General features: G+C 44.0%; 1 protein-coding gene across 1 annotated transcript in view; it reads right to left on the reverse strand.

The window, feature by feature from the left end:
- Positions 1–1,488: 1,488 nt before the first annotated feature.
- Positions 1,489–20,602, reverse strand: part of LOC138526778 (uncharacterized) — a 281,718-nt gene continuing 262,604 nt past the window's right edge. Inside the window, exon 11 of the mRNA XM_069637467.1 lies at positions 1,489–3,238. Coding sequence (XP_069493568.1) covers positions 2,418–3,238 — 821 coding nt within the window. The 3' untranslated portion in view covers positions 1,489–2,417. The remainder of the gene's footprint in view (positions 3,239–20,602) is intronic.

Raw genomic sequence — 20,602 nt, forward strand, 5'->3', positions numbered from 1 at the left:
GAATCGATGATTATAGCCAACTGCATTGTGGTATGCGTAGTTTGTTGGAAAAAATAATAAAGCACCAAAGTCTCGCAAATGGGAAATAAAGTCCCCAAAGTAAATATAGATTGATCTAAGAGTCTGTTGTAAATAAATGATAAACAAATAGTCCATATTGAGCGCAAATGGATGCGCCCATGGCGCAGGCATGACAGCCTGTCTTGTTTGGCCAGTCTTTGTGTTGTATGTTGTAGCTGTCGGGGACAAGGCAGTCTAGCATGTGGGTGGGGGTGGGTGTCAGCCATGTCTCAGTGATGAAGATGGTGTCTAGGTCATGTGTACTGATGAGGTCAGTGATGTCTGCTGCATGGGTGATAGCTGAGCGGACGTTGGCGCGCATCAACATCCGTGTTGTGGATGGTGAGGGGGTGTTGATGTGCTTGAGGCTGATGTGGGTAAGGTTTCTGCATTGCAGAGTCCATGCTAAGAGGAGGAGCGATGTTGTTGCATTGGTGTTGCCTGGTGATGGTGGGGATGGCCTGTGGGGACAGAAGGAGAAAACATATGTCGGCGCATGCTTACCTGTTGTCTGAGCAGGGGTTCGGGCCGTGGGTCCTCCTGGTCCAAACAGGTCCAATCAGTAATTGCCCCTTTCTTCATCTGGCCTTCACTTTGGACGCCCAAGCGAGAGGTGCCCTTGATCTAAGAGTTAAGAGCAGAAAGGAAGAGGCAGGGCTAAGAAGGTGGATGGGGCTTAGGCCAGGTGACCTAGATCAACTTGTGCCTGCTCACTAGCTGCAAAGGAAAAAAGGCTGGAGGGCTGCTTAAGAAGGGAAAAGGGTGGCAAAGCAGTAAGGCACCAACAGTTTAAGGTGATTGACAGGTGGGCGGGTCTTAGGACAGGTGACCTTGATCCACTTGCACCTGCTTACCAACCGCAAAGGAGAAGAGGCTGGAGGGCTGTTTACGGAGGGAAAAAAGGCAGTAAAACAGGAAGGTGATAACAGTTTAAGGTGAATGACAGGTGGGCGGGGTTAAGTCTGGGGTTTGAATGGCCACATTAATCATGGGGACTGTAATGAACAGAGATGAAGAGCAGAGCTCCAATGCATACAACCTAGAACCAATAAGGTGAATGCAACAGAAGACGCTCTTGGAGTTTTAGTGAATGGGATATAAGTTTGAATGACTGTTGAATTAAAGTAGAATGTGACTACGAGGATTACTAATTATAGTGGAAAATAGGAGTATTAAACTCTGCACTGTTTTTCGTCCAAGTCTCTTTTGTGAATTAATGATGTGAATTCCGACACTTTCCTGATGTTATTAACGAAAAATATGCAGCATAATAACAATATTTAAAATAAAAAATTACAGCCACTTGATATTATAGACAAAAACATGTTGGAGAGCTGATACTGAACAGCCAGACAGTACCCTAGTGAAGAGTTCCAGTAAGTTGCACGTCACTTCAAGGAAGCACAGGTCAGATGAACTAATCTCAAATAGAGAAATAAATATTCAATATTTAATTAAAACATCTACACAAATGTACATAATTGTAAGTGCGATTGGTGATATGATTTGCAAATAATTACATGAACAGCAAATTACACATAAAATCAGTAGAATAAATAATAACCATCTATATATCGCATACCATGGTCTCAGTTTTTACAAAAATATTTACATTTAAAAATAAAATATAGTATTAATGGGGAAGGCATATGAAAGGTCTCACTTTATGATCCATCACTCTTGGTCTAAGCATAGTTACTAGAGATAGCTTTAAAGTCGTCAGCATACTGGAAGTTAAACCTCTTTTATGGGGTGTGGAGAGGAGGTCAAGACGAGGACACAAGATAACTAGAGTTATTTTGTCCTTTTACAGTCTTTGAGTCTATATCATTTTGCAACATGCTAAAAATCATGGAAAAGGAGGATTTTCTGTTCCGACCACAGCTGCAGAGAAATATCTGGAAAAGGCCAAAGCCTAATGACATCAGGACAGTGTCTAGTGCAACACAAGACAAGATGGCCACCAGGTGCCCCTCCGGCAAGGACAGCAAGAGTCCAGTGCAATCCCCCAACTTTAGTCCCATTTCAAAAGGAGGGAATGGCAACATGTACCTTCACTTAGAGCAGCCATGATCTTTTCATCGACTCTGACAGAAACAAGGAAAGTTCCTCCACACCTTACATGTCAAGTGTATTTTCAGAATTTACTACACAGTGAATATTTTTCTTTGTGAGGTTTGTCCAGTTTTGGATAGCAAAACTGCAATTTATTTTATACTACGATCAACAATGGGTTTATTTGATCTGGGGCAGTTTTATCCCATTGCTGTATTCTCTGTAGAGGCAATGTTTTTGAACACTAAGAGAGTAGAGGAGATCAGCTAAATGCTGGCAAGCTCGGCATAGTGAGATGACGTTCAGAAAACTAGTTTGTCACTGGTAGACCCAAAAGTAAACATTTCTTGGTTACAATCTTCTGCAACTTGTGAGTCAGTCCATGCCATTACAAACTTGACTGGTGCTTTCGTCCTGGCAGAGTCCAAGGCAGTGTTTCCTGATTGCTGGCGACTTGCTTTCTGTGGAGCAGTGTTTTGTATCTTCTGGTCTGTCCCGGAAACTAACAAAGTTTCAGGCAATGCAGCCAAAGGTGTATGAGAGCAGTTTGTATCTTGCCAATCCAGGCTGACATCACAAAGAAGCTGTTCAGAGCTTACTGACACCTTCTGATCCGGAGGAGCATCTAAATGTGCCTTAAAGTCCGCCACGCTTGTAAGATTGTCAGAAAATTCAGATGCGATTGGCAACGAAGCAGGTGCCAGCTGCAAAGGTCGCATTGGGATGTCAACAGATTCATACATGTTTACAGGTATGTCTGATATCGAGGTCTGACTTTGTGCACGAGCAGGGGATTTTGCAGGGCCAAGGTGAACATCTCCTGAAATGTCCTGTGGCAAACAGGGGTTCTCACCTTGGTGCTCAACAGATGGAAATTGAGGATACAATACAGGAGAAGTTGGAGAGAAGATGGCTGCTTCTGGGTCTAATGTGTAGCTTGTTGGAGTGGAAACAGCTAAATTATCTGAGGAAATTGCACCAACGCCAGGTATCACATCTTGTTCGGCAGCAGGGTGAGATTGATTAAGAAGAAATGGCAACGCGGCAGATTCATTGGTATTTCCACGAGTTGTATCTTCCCTGAAGCGGTATGGCTCTGTCTCCATTTCCAAAAGAGAAAATCCTGAAAAAAAGGAAACAAAACCATTGAAACTGACACTAAACTACACGAGGAAGTGACATGAAATCAACAATCGTCACATCTCGTCACATCAACTTCATTCCTCTCCTCTAAATTTCTTCCAACAGCTATATCCCTCGTGTTTCTCATTACCCTGTAAACATCATTCTACCCAGATAGTAACTATGATGGTCAAATAAAAACCCACACTCTGTAAAAATGTAAGTTCCACTGTAGCTTCAAAATGTACCACCACGAATTCTACAATTTCCAAGCTCTCGTGATGATCTTCCTCTTTTGAATAGTGTGTCCTTAAAGATGAGGGCTGACATATATCACACGAATTTAAGGCTGAAAAGGTAAGCATTCTCGGTCTACCTATGACATCCACTCTATCACAGATACTGCTTAGTGTCTGCAGAGGTTACACATGGCATCCATATAGCTTACTAATCTCTATGCCATCTCTAAAGTCTGTACCCTGATTGAAGCAGAGATTTGAGTATTTGTGTGTGCCATCCTATTCTGACAGAACCAGAAACGAGCTTGTGTCTATGTTTTCTGTGACACAGCAAACAAAGGACGACGGCCCCATGAGGAGTCATCAATAATTGCTGTTTGCTTTCTGTTTGTTGGTTTCATACTGTACAATTTTCTTCACTTTCTCTGCACTTAACCCAGGGCCCTTGCTGGACCTGACTCTTTGTTCCTCCTCACACCCGCCCCGTCTCTGCACCTCCGTCTCTGTACGTATGCATGACCTAAATACACTAGGACCAGTTAGTTTGTCTTTCCTGACCCCCCACCGTTTTCTATCCCCCCTCCCGAGCTTGGTCTCAACTGTACCACTTCATGCACTTGCACTAGGAGAAATGCCGTCAGGCCTAGTATGCCAGTTTTTCTGTTTAGATCATTCGGAATCTTCAAGGCCTAAGAATGATTACTATATTCCCTTATTACCTTCCTGCCTTGAAGCGTTTTGAAGCACTTCTCCTGTGTATAAGCTCTAAATAAATAAACAAGATATAAAATAAATACATTTCTTCGGCGCCAAAGCCTGCTTGATGTCACTTCTTGTGATGTAATCAGGACCAAAGGCCATGTGACACTTCCTACGATATTACTAAGGATGGAAGGATATGCAATTTAATTTCGGCAGGCCATAAGATTTTGATGCAATGATGTTCATGAACGCTGTACATTCTGTGGGGAAAGATTTTCTTTGCAAATCGAGGAATTAAGTAGCATTCATTTTAGAGAAAAATACAGCTTGTTAATATCAGCAAAATCAAAACTGATAAATGTAGAAAGATATGTCAACACTCGTGTGCCAGTCTTGACAGTTACTTTCTTTTTATACCTCCTGAAATTGATCTGCTCACCAGGGATTCCAATGTGATCTATATTGTTTACTGCATTAGCAGGCCAGTTTATGCACCAAATGGAAATATCTGTGCTTTCTATAGAAGTTATGTCGATATAAGTTATGTCATCTTCGACTCCTCGAGGTAATCTTCGACTCCACACTTTCCTTCTCTCCTCACATCTCTGACTTCTCTAAGAAGTCACATTACCAGCTGCACCTCCTCAGCGGTATTCTTCATTTCCTCTCCTTCGCCCAGAAGCTCACTGTCTCCAGAGCTCTGATTCTCTCTAGGCTGGCCTACTGCAGCAGCCTCTTTCTAAATCTGCCTGCCTCTCTTCTGCGCCCTCTGCAACTCATCCAAAACAGGACTTGTCCTTGGCCTCAAGCCCAGGGATCGTATTTCTCCAGGACTGAAATCTCTACACTGGCTCCCAGTGGTGGCGAGGATTAAGTTCAAAACCCTCTGCATTGTCCACAAGGCCTTCTGGGGCCTGAGGCCTCAATACCTTCATCTCTCTCTTCCTAAATATCTTCCTTCTCGGGCTCTTTGCTCATCCGCCTCCAACTCCCTCAGGGTTAGTCGCTTCTCCAAGCAGCAAGTTGGTGGTAGATCTTTCTTCTGCTGGGGCCTCCCTCTGGAACATCCTCCCTGCCTCTATGAAACTTGAGAGAACCATCTCTGGTTCCGGAAGCACCTCAAGACCTTCATCTTTGCTTCTGCTTTCTCTCCTCCTCTCCCCTCTTGATCTGCTGGCTGAATCTGAAACTGCACTGATTTACCTGGCTACCCTCTGATCTCGGGCCCAGGTCTCCTTCCCGCCAGCTGCACACCTGCACTGCCCCCACTTGCACTTGGGGACTGTTTCTGTATCTCTACAGCCCCTACTAGGACACCTGATGTCTGCACTTACCCTTGCACTTGCCACCAGCGTGCCGCACTTTATTTATTGTCTTATTTATTGTACTGTTATACTATGCACTGCAATGCCCCCTCCTCTTCCCCATTCTCCTTCTCCCCCCGCCCCCTGCACTTGTGCGATCTGAATGTCACCTGGCCTAGTAGGATCGCTGTCTGTCTTCCCTCTGTCTGCCCTCCCTTGCCTCGTCGCGCCTTGAAACACTTGTGTATAGGCGCGTTATAAATGCCATATCATATCATATCAACGTGTCTAATAATTAGAACTTGTATCCATTACTCTTCAGTTGTGCACAAGTCCCCATGTGTGGAACGGTTATGCCCAGGTGTGAGTGCTGTGCCTTCTATATCTGCCACTGATTATGCTTCTGCCTGAAACATATCTGGGTTTGCTTGTGGTCTCGTGCAGAGGACATATGTCCTAGCAGTTCAGTTCAGGGTGGGATGCCCCTTTTGGGGTGAGACAAAGCCTTATTTTTATACTTTCGTGCCCTTCTGTAATGATATACGGGCAGAAAAACAATGGTTTGGAGGATTGCACAGAGCAATACCAGTGTTTATGATTTATTCAAACCTTACATCCACCACACTTCAGGATTAGATACGTAAACCTCTTTTACGACATACAGACGTTGCAGTGGGTGCATTAAACCAGTGAGCACAATGATTGATGACTCTGCGGTAGACACAGATCACTATTTCTTTCTCCTATTTTGTGCGTTCAATAGTTTCCCTTTAAATATACTGCATATTGTATTCTCTGCCAATATATATGTACTATTTTCCAATCCACAACGGGTCCTTTAAAGAGAAGAAAACACCCCCAAATGCCGAAGTATGTCCTTTTAAGCTATTGTTCATAACGGATTTAGAAAATTCAACTCTGCTGCACTATTTTGTACATTTAAACAAGGCATATGCATACTTAAAAGTACTCAATATGTTCCATGATTTGCATTATTGAAATAGTAGTATGAAAAATGTGAATCAATCGCCCCCTTAAGGGCTGAATGGGAGGCAATTCGAAAAAGCCTAGAAATACCCATTTCATGTTGTGTGCATTGGCTTGACCTAGTCTGAATCCTTGAATCACCTAGATCTAAAACAACACTGCTGGATAACATGCTTCGAATATACTCTGTTTCTTCTAAAAACCAAACAGCTGTAGGTCTCGGGTACTTCCGACCTGCACTCGTCAACACAACTGGTTTCGGATATGCCTCTCCTGTTATCCCATTAACAACCTCTTCCTCTTTTTTACAAAGCCACGTGGCCTCGAGGCCAACCACATTGGCAGAAGGCCACTATATAAGACCACTTTACATTACTGCTATCCCAAGGTTTGCCACAACATTGTTGTTTATCGAATTCATTTGAGCACACTGTGAAGTGAATGGGTTCACTCATTTTTACAAGTCACTCAAATCAGGCTATCAATATTTTGAATCACATTGAATACTCCTAATGATTTGAATCATTCAAACGAAATAAACCGACAAATTATGGAAATTGTAAATACCCTGTGTAAAGTTGTTGTTTATAGTGTTAGGTAAGAATTTGTGCAGTCACACTGTGTGAGACTACACAAGACTTATCTGCTTAGTATTAGGTAACCCACATTTTGATATAGGTCTGTACTACACAAGTTGGTAGTGTGACTGAGCAGCCAGGCCTACCTCAAGGGGGGTAAATGTGAGCTGTACAGATTAAATCAGTCAATACAAGTAACACTTACACTCAAGGTTTCAGTTCTAAATAATTATTAATTTAACATCAGTTTTAATAAAGCATTCTTTAAAAAGGCAATTGTTGTAACAGTTCAAGCAGACTTTGGAATTACTTTTCAAAATCAATAAAGCTGTTGAATACTCTTTGGGGATGCTAATACATTTCTCCTACACCCTGAAGTGACTTCAATTACAAGTATAGTATTGCATTAATATAAACACCAATATACTTTTTAGATTCTGAGTTTCAGGAAGGGAAGTTTAAGCAAAGAATAGAAAGGTTAGAACATACTTTCTTATCAAGTGAGGACAGTTTGAACCCGCCAATGAAATCTAGGTAAAATTTTCCCAGCAGTAAAAGTGTTCCACACATTACAACCTATGGAGGGACAAGCAATGCCAAAGTCAATGGATTCAGAAGAGTACCTTTAGGGAGCAAGTACAGCCAAAGTCATTTGGACAAAGTCTATAGTTCTGATGCACTCCTTCAGTAAAAGGCTTTCACTAAGTTAGATAGTTCAGAAAATCACTTGTAGGAACACAAGCTGTTAAGCATGTGCAAGGAGAGTTGAAATCAACTCAGAAAGATAAGCAGGTGCAAGTCTCAAGTGAGACAGCACGACTTAAGGCAAGACGGTTAGTACCCCCAAGCCTAAAACAGTACCTTTGGTTAGAAGAAAAGTGGCCCAGCTGGATTTTCTGTCTTGCTACAGGCAAGCAGACCCTGGTTCCTGAGCATCAGTCGTGGGGACAAGAGGGAGGACGTCTGGAGGGCTCCTGCGGCAATACTCTGGAAGGTTGTAGCAGCTACGGCTCTCTTCAATTCAGCCACACTTTGTGGTTTCAGCGCTTTGCAAACGCTCCCTCGGTACTGGTCTCTGGTGAGGGGACTCTGGGTCGGGATTCCCTGCTTCTAAAGTGTTCTTAGGAGGCTCCTGGAGCTCTTGGCCGGATTTGTTCTGCGGCAGACATTGCACTCAGTTATGGACACTCGACCCCTGGCATTGGGCTTCTGCAGCAACTGAGAGGTACAGCAAGTCGGGAATTGTACCAAAGTGAAGTTCGTCTCGGGGTTAGTTGGTCCCACTAACCGAAGGGAAGAAGTCATCCGTCCGGAGCTTCTCTGTTGATATGAAAAAGGACGTCAGTACAGCAGCAGGGCTTCACTGGGCAATTCAAAGGTCCAGAAGGTTGCAGCGGCTTCTCTTCAAGATTTCTTCTTTGGATGTTTCTTCTAGTGGTCGACTCTGCCTCTAGTCCCAAAACCCTCACCTTTTAAGCAAGTTTTCCTACTCAGGCACAGCCTAGGCTGTCAATCGCACAGACTGGTTTCGATCATGCACCCCTAGAGACAAATGACAGGGGAGTTTCGGGACCCTCCCTCACATCCTTTCCTTCCTTCAAGACACACTGGAGCCAAGAGCGGGCTTCAGGGCTGAAGCCTGCCAAAGGCAAAACACACAAAGGGATCAAATCTGTTTCAATGCACAGAGTAAAAGCCAAGAAAGACCTCACAAACAGAAAATGGTGAAAAAAGAAGACAGAGGACATTTTGAAATGGACACCCATGGATGCTGTACTGCAGCTGAGGGTTCAGCCTACGGTAGAAAAGCACACTTGTAGTACAAATTAAACCACTGCCACCAGCCATTTAAAGTAGTGAGGGTAACGCAAAACTGTTACATGAGAAAGTAGGATAAGGGGCTACTAGGTAACCCCCCAGCACTCCACATAAATTGGTGTGTGCTGGACCTACAAAGTAGAAAGGTAAGTAAGATCAATTTCACCTTACTATTCTTGGGAACAGTAGTTCACTCAAGACAACGTATTTAAACCTTAAGAGAAATCCAAAGGATTTCCCAGTGACACTGCACTGGGGGTGCTGTGTGTCACTATACAAAAAGCAGATGCCTATGGAATTTGTCTGACTCCAAAAACAGTGAAAACTTAAAAACCAAATCAGGGAAAAACACATGAGAGAGTGAGAAAACGGTCCCAATCACTCAGGAGTTAAAATTAAAAAGTCCCAAGTCCAGCAAAAGAGCTGGGGGTCTCTAAAGTGGGAGGAAATTAGTACAGAAATGAAAATTCTCCCTAACAATAAGCCTTGTAATCTTTCCTTGGTATATTACTTATCATAAACCATGTTTGTATTGATGTCAGTAGGAACGATGGGCAAGCTTTATTGTAGTCCTTCTAGTAAAATAGATGTGCTGCATAATGTCAAAAGCAGATTATGTTAAATACATAAAAGGTAAAAGTGGGCAAGCCCAGAAATGTATAGTGAGAAACATGGCATATGACATAAATGGAACAGCAATGCACCTTCTGCATGCCCGTTGTGCAACAGTTTGAACGAAAATATGGTTAATTTCGAAATGATATGTCTAGTCACAATGCCACTGGGGTAACTATATTTAAAGCCATTGTTTCTGGCTCGAGGCTGTTAGGGGAGAATTTCCAGTTCCTGTGCTGATTCCCATTAACGTTAGAGACCCCAAGTCCTTTGCTAGAATCTGGGACCTTTTTGATTTTAACCCTCCTGAGTGAGTGGCCCTTTTTGCCACTCACTAATGCCTTTTCCCTCTAACTAAGAGTTTGTGTTCCTTAGGTTTTAATGGAGTCTGGTAAACTCCATAGACATCTGCTTAGTATATAGTGACACACAGCACCCTTTGTGCAGTGCCACTGAGGAGTCCCTTGGACTGCTCTAAATGTTTAAATACATTTTCTTGTGTGACAAATGGATTGGACCCTTCAAAGTTGTAGGCAAACTTGGAGAGGTGAATTATTTAGTGGACTTGGGCAACCCCAAGGGGGCCTGAGGGTCTTTCACACTAATCATTTGAAGGCCTATGTCTCTAGACCAGAACTAGGACCTTTACTTCTAGCCTCTGGTCAAGAGGACACGAGTGAGCCTCTCCCTGATCTCCTCAGGGAACACCCTTCAGATGCAACATTTGAAGGGGTTAAACTCTCTTCAGATCTGACTCTGCAGCAACAGGAGGAGTGCAAATGTCTGTTGACTCATTTTGCCTCCCTGTTTTCTCTAACACCAGGCTTGACCCCCTTGGGGCCAGCATGATATCCTCACTTGTGACAGTCTCCCTGTCAAATGCAGGGGCTACAGAATGTCAGATCAATTAAGATATCATATAAAGTAAGAGGTCAACAAGATGCTTGACCTTGGGGTTATTCCAATTGTACTAATGCCAAAAGCAGGAACCAAATAGTTGAGATTCTGTGTGGACTATAGGGCTCTAAATGCAGTTGCAAAGACTGATGCCCATTATTTACCAAGGACAGATGAGCTGGTGGACATACTTGGACCTGCCAAGTTCCTCAGCACTTTTGAGTTGACCTCAGGCTATTGGCAAATAGGTCTGACAGACCATGCCAAGGAGAAAACTGTATTTCCACCCCAGGAGGCTTATACCAGTTTAGGGTTATGCCTTTTGGACTAAAGAATGCACTTAGTACATTCCAAAGGATGCTGAACCAGGTTCCAAATGAGTTAGAGGATTTCTGCATGGCATACTTGGATGTCATAGCAGTGTTCAGCCCCACTTTGGAAGAACATCTTCATCACCTAGGATATGTATTGCAGGCTCTTGAACAGGCCCATCTGACCATAAAGGGAGGTAAATGTCAAATTGGTCGGAGCAAAGTGGTCTACCTTGCACATGAGGTAGGAGGAGGTGACATTAGGCTCTTGCCTAGAAAAGTACAAGCTGTACATTACTGGACCACCACCACTACTGAGACCCAAGTGAGAGCCTTTCTAGGTCTCACTGGGTACTACCGAAGGTTTATTGAGAACTATGGCACCATAGCTTCTCCCCTGAATGTCATCTCTTCCACAAAATGTCCTAAGAAGGTCAGATGGAATGAAGAGTGTGCCAAGGCATTTAAAGGAAAAAACCCTCAGTAAAGCTTCAGTCTTGAGAGATCCTGACTACATCCAAACCTTTATTGTACAGACAGATCAAATACAGGATTAAGTGCAGGCTTGGGCCAACTGGATGAGCAAGGTAGGGAACACCCTATTTGCTTCATCAGTAGAAAACTGAAGGACCGAGAAACAAGGTGGGCAACAAAAGAATGTGAATGTTTTGCCATTGTGTGGTCTTTGAAGAAGTTTAGGCCATACTTGTGTGGTTCTACTTTCCTAATTTAAACAGACCACCAACACTTGAGATGGTTAATGCAAATGAAGGGGGAAAATCCAAAACTGCTCAGATGGTCGTTCAGCCTGAAAGGGTTTCATTTTACCATTGAGCATAGGTCAGGGTGTAATCATCAAAATCCTGATGGTCTCTCCAGCAAGTACGAACGACTGGAACAAGAGATTCATCCAAGAGGGGATTAAATCCTCCTGTCCCTTACTCTGGGGGGGACGAGTAGGGAGAATTTTCAGTTTCTGTGCTAATTCCATTTAACCGTAGAGACCCCCAACCCATGCTATAATCTGAGACCTTTTTGATTTTAACCTCCTGAGTGAGTGGGCCTTTTTGTCACCCACTCATGCATTTCCCTCTAAGATTTTATGTTGCTTATGTTTTAATGGAGTCTGGTAAACTCCATAGAAATCTGCTTTTTATATAGTGACACACAGCACCCTTTGTGCAGTGCCACTGAGGTGTCCCTTGGACTCCTCTAAATGTTTAAATACATTTTATTGTGTGAACTACAGTACCCAAGAATAGTAGGACAACCTTTGTCTTACTTACATTTTCCCTGTGTGGGTCCAGCACACACTACCTTATGTGGAGTGCTGGGGGGTTACTCTCAGAATCAGTGTATCCTTCCCTTTCACCCTCCTCACCTGGATCTTCGGATGAATAATCAGGAGTCTCACAATTCTTCCTTCTCCTCCTTGGCTCTGGTTTCTTAGCCTTCTTTGCCTTTTTATCGAAGAGATAAGTGCGGGCTCCTCCGGAGGCCACTTTGCTTAGATATGAAACAAGCTAGGCAGTGGGGACTCCGAGGAGCCAACTCCTACCAGGGAAAAGCATTACGGGGGAAAAAAACCTGGGATCTTGTTGGAGTTGCAGGTTTGATGTGAGCAAACTCAGGATGGAAAGAATCTTCAGCTTCTCTTGATGGTAGCAGGTTTGACCAAATTCCACTGAGTGAATCAGTGTGCTCTTGATCCCGAAGAGGACTAAGGGAGTCCAGCCAGCAAGAGGGATTAGCGCTACCACAGTTTCCTCCAAGGTGCACACACATTAACAGGGCTAGCGTGTGTGTAAAACCGAGACATGCAAGGAGCAGATGCTTTAGCACTGGAGGACAGCACAAACAGCGTAGCGGGTCTCCCTAAAAGTGGGTGCAGCCAATAGCAGGAGGTGCTCGGAATGGGAATGAAGGAGACACAGCGTACTGTGAGAGTACCCAAGCAGGAAAGGAAAGCGAACCGCCAAAGCAGAATGGGAGAACAAAAGAACGACGTTTCTGTAGGGGACAGAACGCCGGGTTAGAATACAAGTAATACAGTGGAACACAAGGTAAACAGCAAGATCAAGAACTGCAAGCGTCTAACCTGAGTGAATCGGGTTGCAACGTGCAGACCGGCGGATTGGGGGCCAGCTTATAGTGGTGGCTGGCATCTTGGAATAAACTAGACCACTGGATGAGCCGCGATAAGAAACGTGGCAGGACAATCAATGGAGGCGCCAGCGTCTCCACAAGCCCCATTTGCGGTGCATGACAGTTACATAGTAACTCCTTATCCCACTTCTCATGTAACTTTTTGTTACACTAACTAACTTGAATGGCTGGTGGCAGTGGTTTGACCTGGATGAGCCGTGATAGGAAACGTGGCAGAACAATCAATGCAGGTGCTAGCGTATCCACAAGCCTCATTTGTGGTGCATGACAGTATGACCCCTCCTCATTGGGGGTCCCCCCGGCTTGCCTGGGTGAAGTGTATGGAACCGTTATATGAGTCGGGGGCATGAATGTTGCAAATGCGTTCCCATGTCCTTTCTGCTGTGGAGTACCCTTTCCAATGCACTAGGTATTGCAAAGTTCCTCTCCTGTATCAGGAGTTGACAAGTCTTGTAACCTCGTATTCCTCGAGTGCACTGTCCTTGGGAACTCTTTGGCCTTTCACCCTTCGAGAATAAGGATCGTGCGTATACACCTTGAGGAGTGAGGAATGGAAAACTGGGTGTATTCTTCTTAACTTGTGTGGTAGTTTAAGCCGAAAAGCCACTGGGTTTACCTTGGATTCGATGGAAAAAGGTCTGATGAAGCGAGGGGAGAACTTGCCAGCATGAATCCGTCTAGGGAGGAACTTTCTGGACAACCAGACCTTTGTCACTTTATCCCAAAGGGGGTTTTGTCTTCTGCTCTTGTCGACCCATGTCTTGTAGTTCTTCTTACTTGTCTCCAGATTTTGAAGAGCCTCCTTGTGGGTACTCCTTAGGGTCTCTGCCAGCTGGTCGACAGATGCTATCTTGGAAGGCGGGAGTCTGGTGTCGGGTATGTGTTTGGGATCATATCCATAGGTACAGAACAAAGGACTCATACCAATAGCTTTATGTTTTGTGTTATTGTAAGCAAATTCTGCCAAGGGAAGAAAGTCCGCCCAGTTGTCTTGTTCCTGGTTACAAAAACATCTTAGGTACTGCTTGAGTGTGGGATTGAGCCTCTCATTCTGTCCATTGCTTTGGGGATGGTATCCCGACGAAAGTGCTCGATGTATGCCCAGTCGTTTACACAGGGTGGACCAAAACACAGAGGTAAATTGTGTGCCACGCTGTCCCGCAAGAATAAGGTTGCAGTCTCAGGTGCAGAAGGAAGATGCCTCATGGGGGGAAAAATGGGCCAGCTTGGTAAGTGAATCGATGGTAACCACAATGGCAGTGTATCCCCGTAAGAGGGGTAGGTCTACAATAAAGTCTGTTAACAGAGGTTCCCAAGGTCCCAGTGGACAAGAATCTTGTTGGAGGAGTCCTATCGGCTTGGTGGTTGAGTATTTGCTCCGGGAACATGTTGGACATGAGGCAATGTATGCTTTTACATCCTTGTGAACCGAGGGGCACCAAAAGCTTCGTAGAATCAGCTCCAGGGTGGCCGCTTGGCCCTTGTGTCCTGTGGTGGGTAAGTCATGACACCATGACATGGCTAGGGTTTGGAACTCATTGGTAGGCAAAAACAAGGCTCTGTTGTGAAAATAGAGGTGATCTCTTTGAATTAATTGATGCCTGTGAAGATGAGGAACTTCGGATTTAATGGAAGCCTGCTTGACTCCTTGCAAGAAAGTAGTTACCTCTCCTTTTCCAGCCAGAAGCTTTTCTTGCCCTTGGTATTGTCCAGAATTGGGGAAAAAAGTATGCCCATCGAGCATGTCAGGAGTTTCGGCACTCCATCTGTTGGAGGATACGAAGGTTGCTACGATGTGTCCGCACCAGAAAAGGGAAAGCCGCTTCTTGGAGAAGATGGCACCATTCTTCGCAGGCCTGTCGTATGGATAGTAGTTCCTTTTTAAGGACTGAATATTTCCCTTCACTTGGCGTAAGTGTCCGTGAGTAGCAGGGTACTGGGTGCTCTATGCTGTCTTTACCTTCCTGTAGAAGTACTGCTCCCAGTGCGCCTCCAGAGGCATCGGCTTCAACCACAAAGGGAATAGCCTGGTCAGATTGGATGAGAATGGGTGCAGAAACAAAGGTCTTCTTTACCTTCTGAAATGCTGCACTAGCCTCAGTTCCCCATTCAAAATGGCCTTCTTTCTTGAGGAGAGCAGTAATGGGCAGTATTAGCTCTGAAAAATTGGGTATAAACCTCCGGTACAAATTTGCCAGACCTAGAAACTTCTGGATGTCCTTGATGGTCTTGGTTTCTGGCCACTGTAGAATGGCCTTGGTTTTGCTATGGTCCATTTGCCCCCCTTCCTTAGAAAGGATAAAGCCTAAGTATGAGACAGTAGATGCCTCGAAGGTGCATTTTTCCAGGGTGGCTAGTAGCTGGTTCTGTCGCAGTCAAAGCAATACCTCGGTGAAGTACCTCAGATGTTCAGCTAAGTTCTAAGAAAACACCAGGATGTCATCAAGGTATACTACCACTGATGAGAATAGAAGGTCGGAAAACACTTTGTCCATGAACCTCTGGAACACCGCTGGGGTGTTCACTAGGCCAAAAGGCATGACTTGATATTCATAATGTCCCAGCGGCGTCCGGAAGGCCATCTTCCATTCGTCCCCCGTTCTGATTCTCAAAAGGTGGTACGCTCCTCGGGCGTCTAGCTTAGTAAAGACACTGGCACCTTGGACTGCCTCGAGGACATCCTTAATGAGGGGCATGGGATACCTGTCACTGATGGTGAGACTGTTGAGTCCACGATAACTGGGCAACACTGAAGACCTGGGCCACTGATCCAATTTTGCTACACTATATGCAACAATTATATACTCACACCTCAGTCGCAATTCAACTGAATGTGGCAGGGCAGGTGACCACACTAACTATTATGAAACTAATTGTGGCTTGAAGCAAGGTTTTGTTTTAGGGCCAATATTATACAACTTATCTACTGCCGACTTAGAATATGAACTGTCAAAAGCCCCTAACTTTCCACCCAAGATAAGTGGAGAGCAAGTATTGTGTTTATCGTACGCTGCTGGGCCTAGAGACCCAAGCGACTCCTCCTGATGAGGCCTAACAAGGCCGAAACATGTTTGGGGATGCTTGTGGTCTCGTGCAGAAGGGATGTGACCTAGCAATTCGGGCTGGACTGCCACTTTTGAGGTGGGGGCAGGCCTGATTTGCATATGGTCTTTCCCCTTCTGTAATGGCTTGGCAGGCGAAGAATGATGGTCTAGAGGGATGCCCAGAGAAATGCCAGTGGTTAAGATTCATTCTAAATCTTCCAGCCATCACCTCTTTGTTTTTGCTTTATCGTACGCTGACAACATTATTCTGTTCGACCAGACTCAGATGGGTCTTCAACGAACGATAGACGCTCTAGCAGAATATGCTCCAAAAAAAATCACATGGTCATTAACATACCTAAAACCAAGACTATGTGCCTGAGCAAAAGTACTCCAGAATTTACTTAGTACTTTGTATGGAAACTGCATAAATCTACCCTTGAAAGACTTGAGGGTAATCTGCTTTGGGCGTTCCTAAACTTGCCCAATTCGGTACCGGTTGAAGCTCTAAGACTGGAGTCTGGTCTGCCACCATTAATGTCAATGTGGTGCATACGGAGAACCCTGCTATATGCCAAACTTTACGCAAGCACACCAAAACACAAATGATCTGCTACAACTCTTCGGTGAACAAATTGATAATGACGGTAGAAATGCTTTTTTTTTTTAGCTAACATTGACGGCGATGACACACCTAGCAGCACTGGGCATAGATTCTGATATCTTTGTATCCGAGCCAAACTTTGAATACATATTAAAGAAAAAAACGAGAATGTGGGACAGAACCAAAAATATAAACAAATTGCATGCCAGTGAAATATGTAGAGAATACCCATATCAATGTTTCCCTTACTTTACTCCTTTTAGTTACTTCATTAAATTCTGTTCAATAGAGTTAAAACGATTTATATTGTACCTACGACTGAACTTACTCCCTATAAAAAGAGTTTCTGGGCACACGGCAAACTACTTTGTTAGTTGACAGGACCTGTCGTCTTTGCCGCCTAGAAATGGAGACTAGCAGGCACATTTTAATGGCCTGTCCCAAACTGGTTACTTGCTATGAGAAAGGCTACTCGGGATATGTGTCAAAAATCCCAAATATATTATGCGACCAGTTTTGGTCAACGATATTTGGCACTGAATCTTTAGTGTTAACTGCTGCAGCCTTCACACTTTGGAAAAAAGCCCCGAGGAGATCTGATAAATGTGCGCAACTGTTCTAATGGCTTATTTTATCTTTCTTTTAATATTGGATGAATTGGTGTTATATTAATTGAGATAATTAATATTGTATCACTATTATTGAAACTTGATTGTTATTTACCTTTTTTTATAACATGAAGTGTTTACAGTTTTCTACTTAACTAAATACACAATAAAACAAAAAAATAAAACATGTATGGTACTCATTTTATCAACCCCAGAAGGAGAATGGACGGAATAGCCCTCCCAGGATATGAACCTATTATTATGGGTTGCAGGTATTGTATTTGAGACGTGTGCTTGAGCCTAGTGAACTATCCTAACATCCTTATGTATGCATACATTCACTGGATAAAGTATGGCCCTTCTACACAGGCACTGGTAATTATGTTTAATGTGTGTAATGTGGTTTTAGGGTATCTAGACTTTTCATCGAAAATAGATTCATCTAATGCATTTGCATCGAATTTTATAAATTGAAAATACTTTCGATCGAAATGCATTTTCATTGAATAAAATTTGATGGATAGGGCAAGGGTTAGAAATAGGGTTACGGTTAGGGCAATGGTTAGAATTAGGGTTAGGACTAGGATTAGGGGGTGCCTTTTCGGGTTGGGGGTTTTTGGAGGGGAACCCCCCTCATTAAATAATGAACACTAAAATGTCACATGAAGCTGGCCAGTGCCGAAATACTTGGAAGTTTTCAGCACTGGACAGCTCCATGTAAGGTTTTAACGTGTGAAATAAATGCATGGAAATGCTATCTTTTACATTTAAAAGTACATATCCATCGAAACTTGTCCATTGCTATATTCGATGGACAAGTTCCGATGGATATGTACTTTTACATGTAAAACAGCAATTCGATGCATTTAAATTCGATGCATTTCCTTCGATGCTTTTCGTTTTTCGATGCAATGTTTTCGTTGCAAAAACCATAAACCTGTTTTTAGGTAAGGGGTGGTGGAAGGCAGATATTCTGGACCTTTTTCAGCTTTACAGCCTTGCACATGGCTGCCTTAAAGTTTCTTTCCCAGTTTCCCTGTGCTCAGTTTATCTTCCTTTTTCAGGCAATGAATGGTAAGACCAGAAATTAGAGTGGATAAACTGAAAAACAAGCTTTGGCATAGCTAACTTTGGTTTCGTACAGCTATGAGATAGACATTTACAAGATTCATACATTCACCCGAAAGACTGAAAGCTTTTGATTCAATAATCATTATAAAACAGGTGATGTTTTACACTGATTATTGTACAACAGTACTCAGATGCATAATTTTCAGTAGAAACACGTCAGAGCAACATGTTCTTCCACGGTTCTTCTGCCCTGTCATTCTCTCATCTCGCTCTGCCCTCTCTACCCCATCCCTTCTTTTCCTTCTCAGTCACCCCCCTGTCTGCCTCTTCCCAACTTCCACATTGGGCAAGGGCAGCACTCTTAATGATTGCCTCGGCTCCTGTTTGGCTCTTGATTTCCATGTATGATCATTCCTGATATGAGCTTCGACCATGAGCTCACAAATGACCTTCAGTGGAAGGTATGCTTTAGGGTGGGGGTATCTGGGATTGTCTAGGAATCTACATCCTTGCGTTGACCCACAAATATGCCTGCTGAAAAATGCATGCAGTGACCAGCACTGATTGGCTGCCTACTAAAATTGGAATGGTGCAAGAGTGTGTGCTATGTGGTTTGCTTCAGACTTTTGAACCTTGTGGACCACAGCGAGTTGATTATGAAGCTCCAGGAAGACGTACTTGCCGATGACAGAACCACTGCATCAGAAATTCTTGACACTGATAAATCGGATGGTGAAGATCTGCCTGTCCTATGGCCAGCAGGAACATGCGGGACGCTCCATTACCAAGATCTAGCAGAACAAGCTGAATCCACTTCTCTGAAGGCATTTTTGTGCCACTGATTCTTGTGCTACTCTGACGTTCAGTACTCTCCTGTACTGCTTGACAGTGATTTCGGAGCACCACATCTGACCGCTGCTGCTGGCCCTCGGATTGAAAAACAATGCTATTTATTTATTTATATATACAGGAGGAGCAATGCTCTTTTGATCGTAAAAGCACGTACAATAAATAAGAAATCAGATTTTGTACGGGATGCAGTGAGCTTCTTGCAATGGGGTGAGTTTGAGGGACATTCTGACCAGGCTGTGTAGGGGAGTAAATGGAACAATCACCGGGAACAATACATAAGTGGACATACATAGATTAAGGACAACCAGCTTTGGACATTTTTAAGTGCAGCTAGGTGGTACGGACAGCTGTGCTCAGGATGTGAGCATGATGGGTGAAGTGCTAGAGTGGAGACAGAGGAAGTGAGGGACAGAGGCAGGTTAGAGGTGAGGGAAAAATGTTAGTTAGCAGGCAGTTTAGAGGTGGGTAAAGACGGTACCTCAGAGGCGAGGAGGTAGGCTTTTAGTTTGGTTTTGAACAAATCCGTGTGCACTGTTTCTCGGATGTCCAGGGAAAGGGAATTCCATTCAAGTGGAGCAAGTGAGAGAGTGAAACCGGACACAATCATTTGAAAGGTTGCATAGAGCCATGTAAGTGATTATTAATTAATTAAAAATCTTCCATTCCAACTAATACTTTGGTCCTCAGGGCCTGTTGTGACAAAATAACCAAGCTACAAATCAATAATGATTCCAGAAGAGACTGAAGCATGTCTAGTGTCGCTTATGGTCCTGTGCAAAAGGGAAGTTAACTAGCAGTCTGAACTGACTCGACAACCCTTTATGGGGTGGGACCAAGCCTGATTTGCATATGGTCTTTTCCTTTCAGTAACAGTATGGCAGGTTGAAAAATGATGATCTTGAAGGTTGTCCAGAGCAATGCTTGTGGTAATTATTTCAATCAAAAACTTCCACCCATCCTCCTCCGTTATTATGGTTTCTTTACTTGGCACCTGGACAATTCCACAGAACCCTGGTACCTTTTGTCTGGCGTGGAGGCTTCCAGTGGCTTTTCCTCTGCTACTTTCTCCAGACCATTACCTGCTACCCCAGATTGTATCACTATTGTGCATTCTTCATCCTGTCGCTGCTCCAACACCTGCCTTTTCTTTCTCCCATTTGTATCTATGGGGTCCCCCAATTTCATCTAAGGTCTTTCTTCATTTTTTGGAAGCTGGGGTCTTCTGTTCCTGACCTTGCCCATCGAAGGCGTAATCGCAACCTCACTGGCTGCAATGCTGGGACACCACTCTGCAGGATCTAGCATAGATGGCGAGACACTCATGCTCTTTCTGCAGCTTTGCTTCTTCTTTGTGATCCTTGCATTCCACCTGAAGTCTTTGTTCTGCCCACCTGCCCGCAGGGTCCTTTATCCCTTACCTTGCCTAGCCAGGAAACAACAGCAACCTTTGTGACTGCTTCTCCGTGCACCCCCACGCTCCCCCCATCCGAGTCTGTGCTTGCATTACCTGGGGACCGTTAACTCACCATGGTGACTCTGTTCTGCTCTTTTAGGGCAAGAGACTTCAGT

This window comes from Ambystoma mexicanum, chromosome 1q (assembly GCF_040938575.1).
Source record: "Ambystoma mexicanum isolate Mex_15411 chromosome 1q, UKY_AmexF1_1, whole genome shotgun sequence".
NCBI classification, from domain to species: domain Eukaryota; kingdom Metazoa; phylum Chordata; class Amphibia; order Caudata; family Ambystomatidae; genus Ambystoma; species Ambystoma mexicanum.